General features: G+C 41.2%; 1 protein-coding gene across 12 annotated transcripts in view; it reads left to right on the forward strand.

Annotated features, from left to right (window-relative positions):
* CHRDL1 (chordin like 1) overlaps positions 1 to 12435 on the forward strand; it is a 211659-nt gene that overhangs the window by 185269 nt on the left and 13955 nt on the right. For 8 of the 12 annotated variants that reach the window (XM_033113827.1, XM_033113880.1, XM_033113898.1 and 5 more), the window contains exons 8-9: positions 1489 to 1657; positions 5049 to 5258. In XM_033113827.1, coding sequence (XP_032969718.1) covers positions 1489 to 1657; positions 5049 to 5258 — 379 coding nt within the window. The remainder of the gene's footprint in view (positions 1 to 1488; positions 1658 to 5048; positions 5259 to 12435) is intronic. The other 4 variants (XM_033113852.1, XM_033113861.1, XM_033113871.1 and 1 more) reach the window with 2 other exon arrangements.

Raw genomic sequence — 12435 nt, forward strand, 5'->3', positions numbered from 1 at the left:
ACTGTTTTAGGCACTGGGGATATAGCAGTGAACAAAACAAAGTCCTCCCCTCTGTGGAGCTGACACTCTAGTACTGTCATGCACTGTCAGTTCTTCTATGAAATGTCTATGGTGTCCGTGCCCTGATCTATGATCTCATGACCTTGTCTGTGCTTAGAATCTCAGTGCATGTATCTGAACTGTACTTGACTCCTGTCTCTTCCTCCTATCCAGTTCACCCTATGCATTCTCAGGGTTCAAACACCGTTTTGATTATTACCATTCTTTAAAAACATCCCTCAAAGGCTTCTACATCCTTACCTCTGTTACCTACTAAATAAAGTCCCCTTAGACTGTCATTTAATGTCCTCCATGATCTGGCTCCAGTCCACTTCTGGAATGTTATCTTTCAGTTGTTCCCTTTTATGGACTCTATGTTCTCTGCTGTACCTTCTCAACTTGTAAACCTCTGCTTGGGATATTTCTCACCAACTCTGCCCATGAAAAGTCTATCTACCCTTCATGGCCCAGATCACAAAACCTCCCCAGAGAGAAGTTCTTTCTTATCCTAATTTTCACAGCTTTTTATACTTCTGTGGCCTCTGTCACATCCTGCCTTGTGTTGCAGGCTACTTCCTTAACTCTTAAACCTGAATGTGAGTCTTAGGAGCAAGAAGGACACTTTACCTTTGGTTGTTTGCTCCCTTGGAAGTTTTTGGTGAATCTAGTCCAATCTTCTTCAAGGAGAGAAAAAAATCTCAGCATGGTGCCCGTGCTGCTTTATTTTACATCCCTATGAGGCCTGACAATTAAGTTCGAGAACTTGTTGCAATGCTGTTGCTAACATTTTTGATATCAGAGGGATCATTCATTATTAATTTGTACCAACTGGACAAAACAGTTAACCAAGTTTACTATTTGGAAGCACTGAAAAGGCTGCATGAAAAAGTTAGACAAAGACAACCAGAACTTTTCTCCAACAATTCATGGCTCTTGTATCACAACCATGTGCCAGTTCATAGTGCACAGTCTGTGAGGAAGTTTTTAGCCAGTAAACAAATAACTGTATTGGAACACCCTCCCTACTCACCTGATCTGGCCTCCTTTCTTTACCTGAAGATAAAGGAAATATTGAAAGGAAAACACTTTGATGACATTCAGGACATCGATAATACAACGACAGCTCTGATGGCCATTCCAGAAAAAGAGTTCCAAAATTGCTTTGAAGGGTGGACTAGGCACTGGTGTCGGTGCACAGCTTCCCAAGGAGAGTACTTAGAAGGTGACTTGTAGTGATATTCAGCAATGAGGCATGTAGAATTTTTTCTAGGATGAATTCGTGAACTTCATTGTCTGACTTCATATTTCTCTATTGGTGGGGGTGGACATGCATTTCAGATCAGAGCTCACCACTAAAAATCATCAAATGGCCTTCTAATGTATGTAAGGCCATGTCTGCCTTCTCACTGATGGATTTAGGGGACTGAATTTGTCCTTGTCATTTTACAGAGACATTCTTACCACCGCTCTCACTATGATCCTCCACCAGACCGGCAGTCCGGAGGTCTGCCCCGCTTTCCTGGGTCCAGAAGTCACCGGAGAGCTCTTATGGATTCCCAGCAAGCCTCAGGCACCATAGTGCAGATTGTCATCAATAACAAGCACAAGCATGGACAAGGTAAGTGGTGTATTCCTTTTATAGTGCATCTACATCAGGGCTTCAGCAGCCCAGGTCTTCGGAGGGCTGGAGCTGGAAAAGGCCCCTTCCTCTCATGCATATCATACATTCACATGTGGATCACTCACCATCAAGTGTACGATGTATGGGCAGATGACTCCAGGGACTCAGGATTTCCCTAACTGCAGTCCAAAGAGCATAGTTTATATTTCCTTATTTAGGACAGATGATAAGAAAGCAGTGAACCTAATGCAGCCTCCAGCATTTTCTCATTTGCCCCTGGGGGTTGAAGGTCATTTGGGAAAGTTCATTGGGTCTTTAACAGAATGAGAAGTGTTCATTTTCCAGTTAGGGTACCCAATGCTCAAAGGTACTCGTGCCAAACACTTTTAAAGCTCTTATCCATACCTTAGAAATATTATTCTCACACCTCAGTGCACCCCAGATTCTCCTGGGGCTCTTGTTAAAGATACATATTCTAGGCCCAACACTCTGAGATTCTACTTCATGTGAGGAGATTGTCCTTAGAATTTATTAATCTAGTGAGAAATCCAGAAATCTCCTAGCCTGAGCACCAGGAGGACTGGTCATGTTATCATGGATACACAGCCTACTCAGCTGACCAGCTGGCTGCAGCAAGCACCCACACACTCTGAGGCTGTTCCTTCCTGCATGGAGTCCCCTGGCCTCCACCTCCCCCACCTCCCATTAGCGGGGGTGTGGGGAGGAGAAATTCTATCAAACTATTGACTGCTTCTTACTATTTTAGGCATAGTGTCAAGCAGCTCTTCAGAGCATGAGCTCAGCTGGTTTCTTTTTATGAAACCATAAACATGTTTTGTTTCCTTTAAAGGAAAAACAAACCAAAGTCAGTTCTCTGAATGGGTTAAAAGTAATAAATTATTAGACCAAATGATTGAATAACATGAGTGAAAAACGATCCTTTACAAAGAACTCTTACTATAAATCTCAATAAAGCTAGTCAAACCAAAGCTAGTTGATCACATCTGTTACTAGTTAGATATAAATTTTAGATTACAAATAAAAAAAATTAAATTGCTTTAGAAACTAACAGCCTTAAGAAGAACCTTCAAGATAAAACTCTTAATAAAAAATAGTGATATATTAGAAGAATTAGAAATATTTACTATCGATCTGGGTTTGATTTGAAATTTATTATTTTTAAATTCCAAGGCATTCTGATATGAATTTATGAAATGAGGAGGAGTTAAGTAAAGATGCAGTTTGATTTTCAATCCTAAATTGCCTCCAATAGATTCCATTTGCTCTGAAAGTATTTCAAAGCATTAAAAATCATGTGGGGAAATGGACTTTGAAAACCCTAAATCCCATAATTTCTACAGACCTCTTCATTTTCAGGGCAGAGGCTCATCCCTTGATTTTCTCCATGTCGTACAAAAACCCTAGCGGTTCACATTTATTCATTGCCCCTATTGATCTGGATGCAGCAGTTCACTGGAGAATCACTTGTCCCCATCCTCAATTCCCAATGCCTCAGATGGATGATTCAAAATCACCTTGAGAATTTGTTGGTGGGGAGAGGCTACATTTCCCTCTAGAGAATTAGCTTCACCTTATTTCACTTGAGACTGTAGGCGCTCATCCAGTCTAGATTATTCCCTTAGTCTAAACATTTAGGGGAAAGGGAACCTAGCTATATAATACTATGAGTCCTCTCTGCCTCACCTGTTTTTTTGTTTGTTTGTTTGTTTGTTTGTTTGTTTAAGCTTTCCTGCTAACTATGTATTTCTCTGAGATACACCTACTTTGTCCCTTGCTAGAGTCAAAGGAGAGAAGCGATGGGACTCCACCAATTTGAATTTGAGTCCAGCCTAAATTTCTTGAAGCAGACTATGTACTCACTTAATTGCATTGTCTAGAAGGGAGTGTCACTGTATAGGGAGGAGAAGAGGTGAGGGCAGGAGAGAGAACAACACATCTGTCCTCTCTTGTCATGTGATTCCATTCACAGCCCTGAGCCTCACAGTTCAGATATCAAATCCCTATCATATTTTACTGTAAGGTTGGGAGCTTCTCTGATTTAGGTTTAGGCCTTTGGAAATATTACATAGATTGACCTTTAGAGTACCTAGTACTCTAGCAGCTCTTGCGAAGGACAAGAAAAGACAGCCAACATCATCCATATTTCCTAATGTGAACCAATGGACTTGATGAGAAACAACTAGTGCAGCCAAATCAGTCAATTCATTGAAACGCTCTGTGTGGGGCTATTTCTCCCACCCTAGCCCCACCTTATGTGATACAGCCCACCCTAGAGATGTTGTTGATTGGTATGGTGAGGTGATGGGAATAATGAGATACATACCCAGGCCCAGTTGTGGCTTGAAATCCCCAGAATGTCTCAGCATTTTGAAAAAGGGAGAAAACTCAGTCTCTGACCTCCCCCATTTACAGCCCTGTGCAGTTCTCATCCTGGAGCCTAGCTCTGTGCCTTACAGTAGGAGCTGGATATGTTTTGGTTGGTTTACACTGAAGGATGTTCCTGTGGCTCCTTCCCTTCATAGCCCTCTCAACCTGCAACCCAGATGCTTGCTCTTGCAAGGACCCTCAAAAAACTCAGAGCTTCACTTCCCACTCAACAAATATGAGACCACCAAAGGATAGCTATAGTAGAGGCACTAATTCGCTGTAGTCAAATCTCTACAGCCACTATGAGGTGGGGGCAGAAGACACTGCCTGAAGATTAGTGACAAAAGGACTACCTTTCACTACTTACTGGGATGGTGTGGGTCCTTTTCCTTTCAATCTTGTCTTATCAGCTTCCTTCCCATGCCAGAGAGTAGGCCAGCACCATGAAGCTCCATACCCATCTGTGTTGGTGAATCAGACTCTCATAGCATTTGGCATTCTGAATGGATTTGCTTCAGGATATGGAAAAAATTGGCCCTTTGGAAAGAGCAATAGCTTTCACATCTAGCCTCCCTGGGTAGCAAATCTCTGGTAAATTATCACGCCAAGAAACGCATACATTTGGGCCATATCATCCTCTATGGAACTGCAGGTGTTAGCACTACATTCTACTAGAGGTTCCTTATCAGATACCCCAGACAGATAGAACTCTGCTTTCGTGCATTCATTCATTTCTGCACTTAAAAAAAAAATTTATTGACTGCCAGGCACTTGTGAACATTCAGAGGCCATGGTTGAAGAAGCTGAATAGTTGTTGATGGTAGAACAAAGCCCAAGCTGTGTTTTGAGTTAGAAGAGTCTGTTCTGTCACTGTATCTCCACGGTCATGTAAAGAACAAAGGATGTTTGATGTCTTAAGGGGTTCCAGTCTTTGGTTCTGAGTACAGGGGTCCATTTCAACTCCCTAGACTTTAATTTTCAGTCACGTGTTCTCTTACAGTGTGTGTTTCCAATGGAAAGACCTATTCCCATGGCGAGTCCTGGCACCCGAACCTCCGGGCATTTGGCATTGTGGAATGTGTGCTGTGCACTTGTAATGTCACCAAACAAGAGTGTAAGAAAATCCATTGCCCCAACCGATACCCCTGCAAGTATCCTCAAAAAGTAGACGGAAAGTGCTGCAAGGTGTGTCCAGGTAAAAAGGCAAAAGGTGCGTTGGTTGGAAGCCCTGCCTTTGGTTGACTGAGATCCCCACTTAGTCATTCTCAGTGTTGTTTGAGCATCGGAAATATAATCAACCTGTGATATCACTGTAATGATAATAGTTCTACTAATAATTAACTTCATTTGCTCCTCTCTTGAAGGGCTAGTAAGACGGTAGCTTGGAAGAAATTTACTACTAAGAAACAGATGGGATTTGCTTGTGTCAACAATACCTTTGACCCAATGTAGACCTAAATGCCAAACTTAAGCCTTGGTTTTATAAATAGTAGAGAAATTAGCTTATGATAATGATTAGGAAGAACAGTAGTACCTTTCATTTCTATCACCATGTAACTCATCAAAGCACAGTCACATCCAGTACCTTTTTGAGCTAGGATGAGAGACAGATGTGATACAGCAGGAGAATGGGTACTGGTCCTAATCTAAGTTGCTGTGTGACCTTCAAAATGTGCCAACTATGCTCTGGACCTCAACAGCCTCATCTATACTATACAACAAAAATTTCGAACAGTTGATCTCCAACCTCCCTTCCAAGACTAAAATCCTATCATGATATTGTTTCTCTTTTTAGGATAAAAAAACTGAGGTGTATAAAGTAGAGTGTTTTGCCCAGAGTCACACAGAGAGATAATAAAATCAAGGCCTGGAACCCAGGTCACTTCTAGCCCATTGTGTTTTCCAGGCCAGTAGAAAATATTAACTGATGAAAAGGACAAATTATTTATTTATTATTTTTAAAATTTTTATTAAAATAGAGCTACCATACAATATTATATTAGTTTCAGTTGTACACCATAGTTATTTAACATTTATATACCTAAAGAAGTGATCACCATGATAATTCCAGCAACCATCTGATACCATACCACACTATTACAATATTATTGACTATATTCCTATGCTGTATATTATAATACATCCCCAAGACTTATTTGTTTTATACTGGAAATTTGAAACGCTTATTCCTCTTCTTCTTTTTCCCCCTTTTTTAACTTTTCAGTTACAGTTGATATTCAATATAATTTTATGTTAGTTTCAGGTGTACAGCATAGTGGTTGGACATTTATATAATTTAAGAAATGATCTTTCTAACTAGTCTAGTATTCACCTTTCGCTATACATAGTTATTACCATATTACCGACTATATTCCCTATGCTTTATTTTATATTCCTATGACTATTTTGTAACTACCAATTTGTATTTCCTAATCTCTTCTCCTTTTTCACCCAGCCCTTCTGACACCATACATAGTTATTAAAATATTATTGACTATATTTCTTATGCGATGCCCTACATCCCCATGACTGCTTTGTAACAAACAATTTGTACTTCTTAATCCCTTCCCCTTTTTCACCCACCTCAAAACCCCTCTAGTCTGGCAACCATCAAAGTGTTCGCTGTATCTATGAGTTTGTTTCTGTTTTCTTTGTTTGTTTATTTTGTTCTTCAGATTCCACATATAAGCGAAATCACATTACATCTGTCTTTCTCTGTCTGACATGCTTCATTCAGCACAATACCATTCAGGGCCGTCCATGCCACCGCAGATGGCAAGAACCCATTCTCTTCCCTGGCCAAGCAATATTCCATTGTATATATCTACCACCTACTCTATTCACTCATTCTCCAATAGACACCCAGGCTGCCTCCACATCTTGGCCATTGTAAACAATGCTGCAATGAACATATGGATGCACACATCCCCTTAAAGCAGTGTTTTGGGTTTCTTCAGATAAATATGCAGAAGTGGGATTACTGGGTCCTTCTTTGTCTGTTGTTATAGCATTTGATTTAAAGTATATTTTGTCTGGTGTAAGTACTGCTACCCCATCTATTTTTCTGTTTCCATTTTCATTAAATATCTTATTCTATTCCTTTACTTTCAGTCTCTGTGTGTCTTTTGAGTTTCTTGTAGGCAGCATATGTACCTGTCTTGTTTTCTTATCCATTCAGCTACCTTATGTCTTTTGATTGGAGCATTTGATCCGTTCACATTTAAAGTAATTATTGATAGATATGTAGTTATTGCCATTTTATTATTCATATTTTTGTCTTTTTCTCATCTTAAAGAAGTCCCTCTAACATTCCTTGTAATGCTGGTTTGGTAGTGATGAACTTCTTTAGCTTTCTCTTGTCTGGGAAGCTCTTTATATGTCCCTCGATTTTAAATGATGGTTTTGCTGGGTAGAGTAATCTTATCTTTGTTGTAGGTCCTTGCTTTTCATTGCTTTCAATATTTTGTGTCAATCCCTTCTGGCCTGTAAAGTTTCTGTTGAGAAATCAGCTGACAGTCTTATAGGAACTCTCTTATAGCTCTTATGTGTGTGCCCTCCTGTTGTAGGTAACTAACTGCATTTCTCTTGCTACTTTTAAGATTCTCTCTTTGTTTTTAAGCTTTGGCATTTTAATTATGATGTGTTTTGGTGTTGGCCTCTTTGGGTTCATCTTGTTTGAGACTCCCTGAGCTTCCTAGACTTGTATGTCTATTTCCTTCACCAACTTGGGGAAGTTCTCCATCATTATTTCTTCAAATAGGTTTTCAATTCCTTGCTGTCTCTCTTCTCCTTCTGGTACTTCTATGATGTGAATGTTGGTATGGCTGATGTCATCCCAGAGGCCCCTTAAACTCTCCTCATTTTTTGGATTCTTTTTTTCTTTTTGCTGTTCTGATTGGGTGTTTTCTGCTACCTTATCTTCTAAATCGTTGATTCAATCTTCATCTAATTTACTGTTGATTCCCTTTGCTGTATCTTTTATTTCAGTTATTGTATTCTTTATTTCTGATTGGTTCTTTTTTATGTTTTCTGTCTCCATTTTTATGTTTCCTGTCTTTTTGTTGAAGTTCTCCCTGAGATCATTTAGCATCCTTATAACCAGTGTTTTGAACTCTGTGTCTGATAGATTGCTTGTCTCTATTTTGTTCAGTTATTTTTCTAGAGCTTTGTTCTATTCTTTCATTTTGGACATGTTTCTTTGTCTCCCTATTTTTTTGCTACCTCTCTGTATTTGTTTCTATGTATTAGGTAAGGTTGCTATGTCTCCCAGTCTCGGTAGATTGGCCTTATGTAGTAGGTGTCCTGTGGCATCCAGTGGCAGTCTCTCTGGTCACCAGAGTCAGGTGCTCCAGGTGTGCCCCTTGTGTGGGTTGTGTGTGCCCTCCTGTTGTAGTTGAGCCTTGATTCTGTTTGCACATTAATGGGAGGGAGTGACCCTCAGGCTGATTGGTTGTGAGGACTGGCCGTGGCTACAGTGGAGGAATTGTGGTGCAGGGGCTGACTGTACAGAGCAGGATTCACTTTAACAGGTGACTTCCCAGTCTGCCCTTTGGATATGTTGTCTTTGGAGGCAGCCAGGTGATGCTCCCCTCAGTCCAAAGCTGGCCACTGGGCATGCCAGCCCTGGGGCCTCCTTGGAGGGGACCCACTGCAGGCTGCAGCAAATTAATTATTTAAATGGTGGTTTTGACACATGGCTAGATAAAAATATAGTTCATAGTACTGGGATTGACAGAGTATAGGATTGGTAATCAATTATTCCATTCCTGGCTCAGTCACTGGTTTGCTGTGTGACTTAGAACAAGTCACTCTCAGAGCCTCAGTTTCCTTCTATGCAAAATGGGAGGGTTAGAGGGGATTATTTTTGGGGGTCCTTCTAGGTTCAACATTCTGAGAGTGAATTAATTAGGAATTTCCAAGACAGTTTAAAAAACAAACATTTGTTAAATATAGGCAGAGACAAGATCAGGCTCCTTCAGGGTGGTATGTCCGCAGATATATATGGTGATGGAAATAGAACTGACTCTGGATGGTGAACACACAATGTGAGATATAGATAATGTATTACAGAATTGTACACTTGAAATCTATGTAACTTTACTAATTGTCGCCCCAGTAAACTTTAATTTAAAGAAAACTAAATGTAGGCAGACAGCTAAATTATTTATTCCTTCCATTTAGACAACTCCTCATTAGTAGCAGGCAAACATGAACCTGTTCAATGTATATTTTTTGAGTATCTTCAAATAGGTCTGTGGGGACAGAGCCCCAAAAAGCAGTTTCCAGGCTCTCGGCCTCACATAGAAAGGTGCTGGCTCAGGTAGTAAATGGCCATCGACTGTGATCAAATGGCCAGCAGCTGTGGCTAGTTGGCCGTCAGCTGTAACCAGTGAGCCATTAGCAATAATATAACTGCCGTGGCTAGGCTAGCAAAAAAAGGGGGAGCTAGCAAGAAGATGGTGGCTGAGTCTGCAAGCGGCACTGTGAGGGTTGAGAATTGTGTTGCTCCTGGTTCCTGTGTCTCCAACCCAGCCGCCAGTGAGAGTATAGTGGTATGACTCCCCTACCTATGGCTCCGTTGGTGTTCCTTTTTGGCCTAGCCATATCCTGCGTTCTTGTGTGGGGAGCGGGACCAGAGACCCCGCCGGATGCCCCGCACGACAAGGTCAATGGTTCCTAAAGTTGTCTACACATTGATATCCCCCAGAGAGCTTCTGTAAATACCTGTATCCCATCCCCACAGATGATGATGTAATTTATATGAGGTGTGGCCTGGGTTTTGGAATTATAAAAGATCTTGAGATGATATTAATTTGCAGACTAGTTTGGGAACACCTGCTGTAAGCCCAGGGTATTTTCTGGTGTTGCTACTCAAACTATGGTTTGTGGACCAGCAGCACCTGGAAGCTAGTAAGAAATGCACACACTCAGGTTCAACCTCCAATCTACTGCTTCAGAATCTGCATTTTAACAAGACCCCCCACTTGATTCTTGTGAACATTAAAGTTTGAGAAGCATTTATTAATGGCACAAACAAAATCTTTCTTAATATAATGACCCTCATGTTTCAGAGTAAACAGAGGGTAGTGGACAGTAAGGACAGGAGCTATCTGATCTGCAATAGAGAAATGGGCCATTACAATTGGTGAGGAAATGTACTTATTAGGGGTAGGGAAAGAGCACATTATGAGGTTGATATGGACATGGGGGCCACCCAGCCATGATGACCTTTTATGACTTCCAAGTCTGTGATCTCACTGAATCCTCAAACTTTTTAGTGTCACTTAGGAATAATTCCACCAACACAATTTTCTCTTTGGTCAAGGGTCTAATGCCTGTAGTCATATAAGTATTACAACATGATAATTTCAGATTAGACTAATATTACCTAAACTACCCCAAGTAAGATAAATCCTCCCAGTATATATTATTATAATTTGAATCTCAGATCTTCAGACCAAATCCCATTTTGTTGTGTGCTTAGGATTTTATTGATGCAGGTAATTCAAATAAGTGAACGAATCAAAAAGGTGTAAGAACAGGACACAGAATAGACATTGCCTTTTAAATAATTGGCCTCTCAGGTTGGTAATATTTATTAAAACCTTTACTTTCCATACTCTTTGGCTAAGCAATTCCATGCCTAGGAATCCTAACAAAGTAATAAATAATAGACATACACAAATATACAAACAAGGATTTTTGCTGCAGTGCTGTTTACAATCGTGAAAAATTGTAAGCAATTAGGAAGTCTACCAGTATGGAAATGGTTAAATATATTATGGTGTGGCTTTGCTGTGGCATAGTACACAGCAATTTAAAGATCATTGTAGACCAAGATTTAATGACATAGAAAGATGTTTGCAATATATTTGTTAAGTACAAAAAGCAAGCTAAAAAGAATATGTATTTTCGTCTGCTGAAATAATTCTCTAGATAATCCACCAAAAGAAAACGGTTTATTCAGGAAGAAAAAAAAGAAAACGGAACTGTCAAGAGAAGGCACGCGGGCCTGCACACATGGAAGGCAGTCCTCCGTGACACGGAAATAGAGACGGGCTGAGCCCAACATGGCTCCCTCCTATATTAACCTCCCTCTCCTTGGAGGTTACCACAGAGTTCAACAGGAAGTTAAGACTAGAGAGTCAGCAAGGGGCCCAAATCCACCCACAGTCCTCCCATCTCCATGGTTAAGCGTCCCAAGGTGTCAGTTTACTTTCAACATTATAATATGATCCCACATTGTGTGTTACAAAAAGAAAGTGTTTATAACACACTCAGACAAAATGAAAGACTGGAAGGGCATGTGGAAGAATGTTAACAGTGGCTATCATTAGGTGACTGACTTATGGGTAATTCTTATTTTCTTCTTGTTTATCTGTATTTTCTAAATTTTCAATGTACATTACTTTTGTGATTAGAAAAATAATAAAAGTTATTATTTTTAAAACTGCCCTCCAAACTTCCAATTGACAATATACTGAAGAGTCTCACTGACTAAACCTGTTTCTCTGAAAAAGTTCTTCCCCCACCCTGCTCAGATGTGTGGAGATAGAGGACTTATTGGGCAACACAGAAGGAAAGAATCTCTCTCCTATTCTGTGTACCTGTCTCTCAGTGTACCAGCCATGGGTGTTTGCAAATTGAACGACTCCTTCTAGTCACATTGCCTAACAAGAGTCACTATCCACAGAGACCAGGTGTGGGGACAGTCCCAGAGAGCAGTTTCCAGGCTCTCGGCCTCAAGTGGAAAGGTGCTGGCTCGAGTAGTAGATGGCCATCAGCTGTGGCTAATTGACTATCAGCTGTAACCAGTTAGCCAATTAGCCACTGATATAACTGCCCGGCTGTGCTGGTTGGTGAGTCGAGTCAGTTGAGTGAGTCGGTTGGTTGGCAGGCAGAGAAGCGGACAGCAGGTTGCAGTTCATGTGACTCCAGCCTCCAGTGAGGTTATCGTGGTATGACTCCCCTACTTATGGCTCCGTGGGTGTTCCTTTTTGGCCTCACCATATCCTGCGTTCTTATGTGGGGAGCGGGAGCAGGGACACCGAGGCCGCCCCGCACGACAAATGGCGCAGTGAGCAGGGTCTCCTGCACGAAAAATGGAGCAGTGAGCAGGATCTCCCGCATGACAAATGATGCAGTGATCAGGGTATGGTGCCAGCCAAAACCTACCAAAGCATGGTGGAGCAGTTTGTGTGGGTAAAAGTTCAGCTTTGGGAGGCCCATGAGGAGCGACACCGGGAACAGGAGGTTTGGTCTGCCTGGGTGTCTCAAGCCTCCAGATGGCACACCACCCTCTTGGCCATGGAAGGCGTTGTCTTCCTTTTGTTGATCTGCTTCTGCTGTAGGTTCCGAGGATTATGGACATCTTGCACTGAGGCCTC

This window comes from Rhinolophus ferrumequinum, chromosome X (assembly GCF_004115265.2).
Source record: "Rhinolophus ferrumequinum isolate MPI-CBG mRhiFer1 chromosome X, mRhiFer1_v1.p, whole genome shotgun sequence".
In the NCBI taxonomy this organism is placed as follows: Eukaryota; Metazoa; Chordata; class Mammalia; order Chiroptera; family Rhinolophidae; genus Rhinolophus; species Rhinolophus ferrumequinum.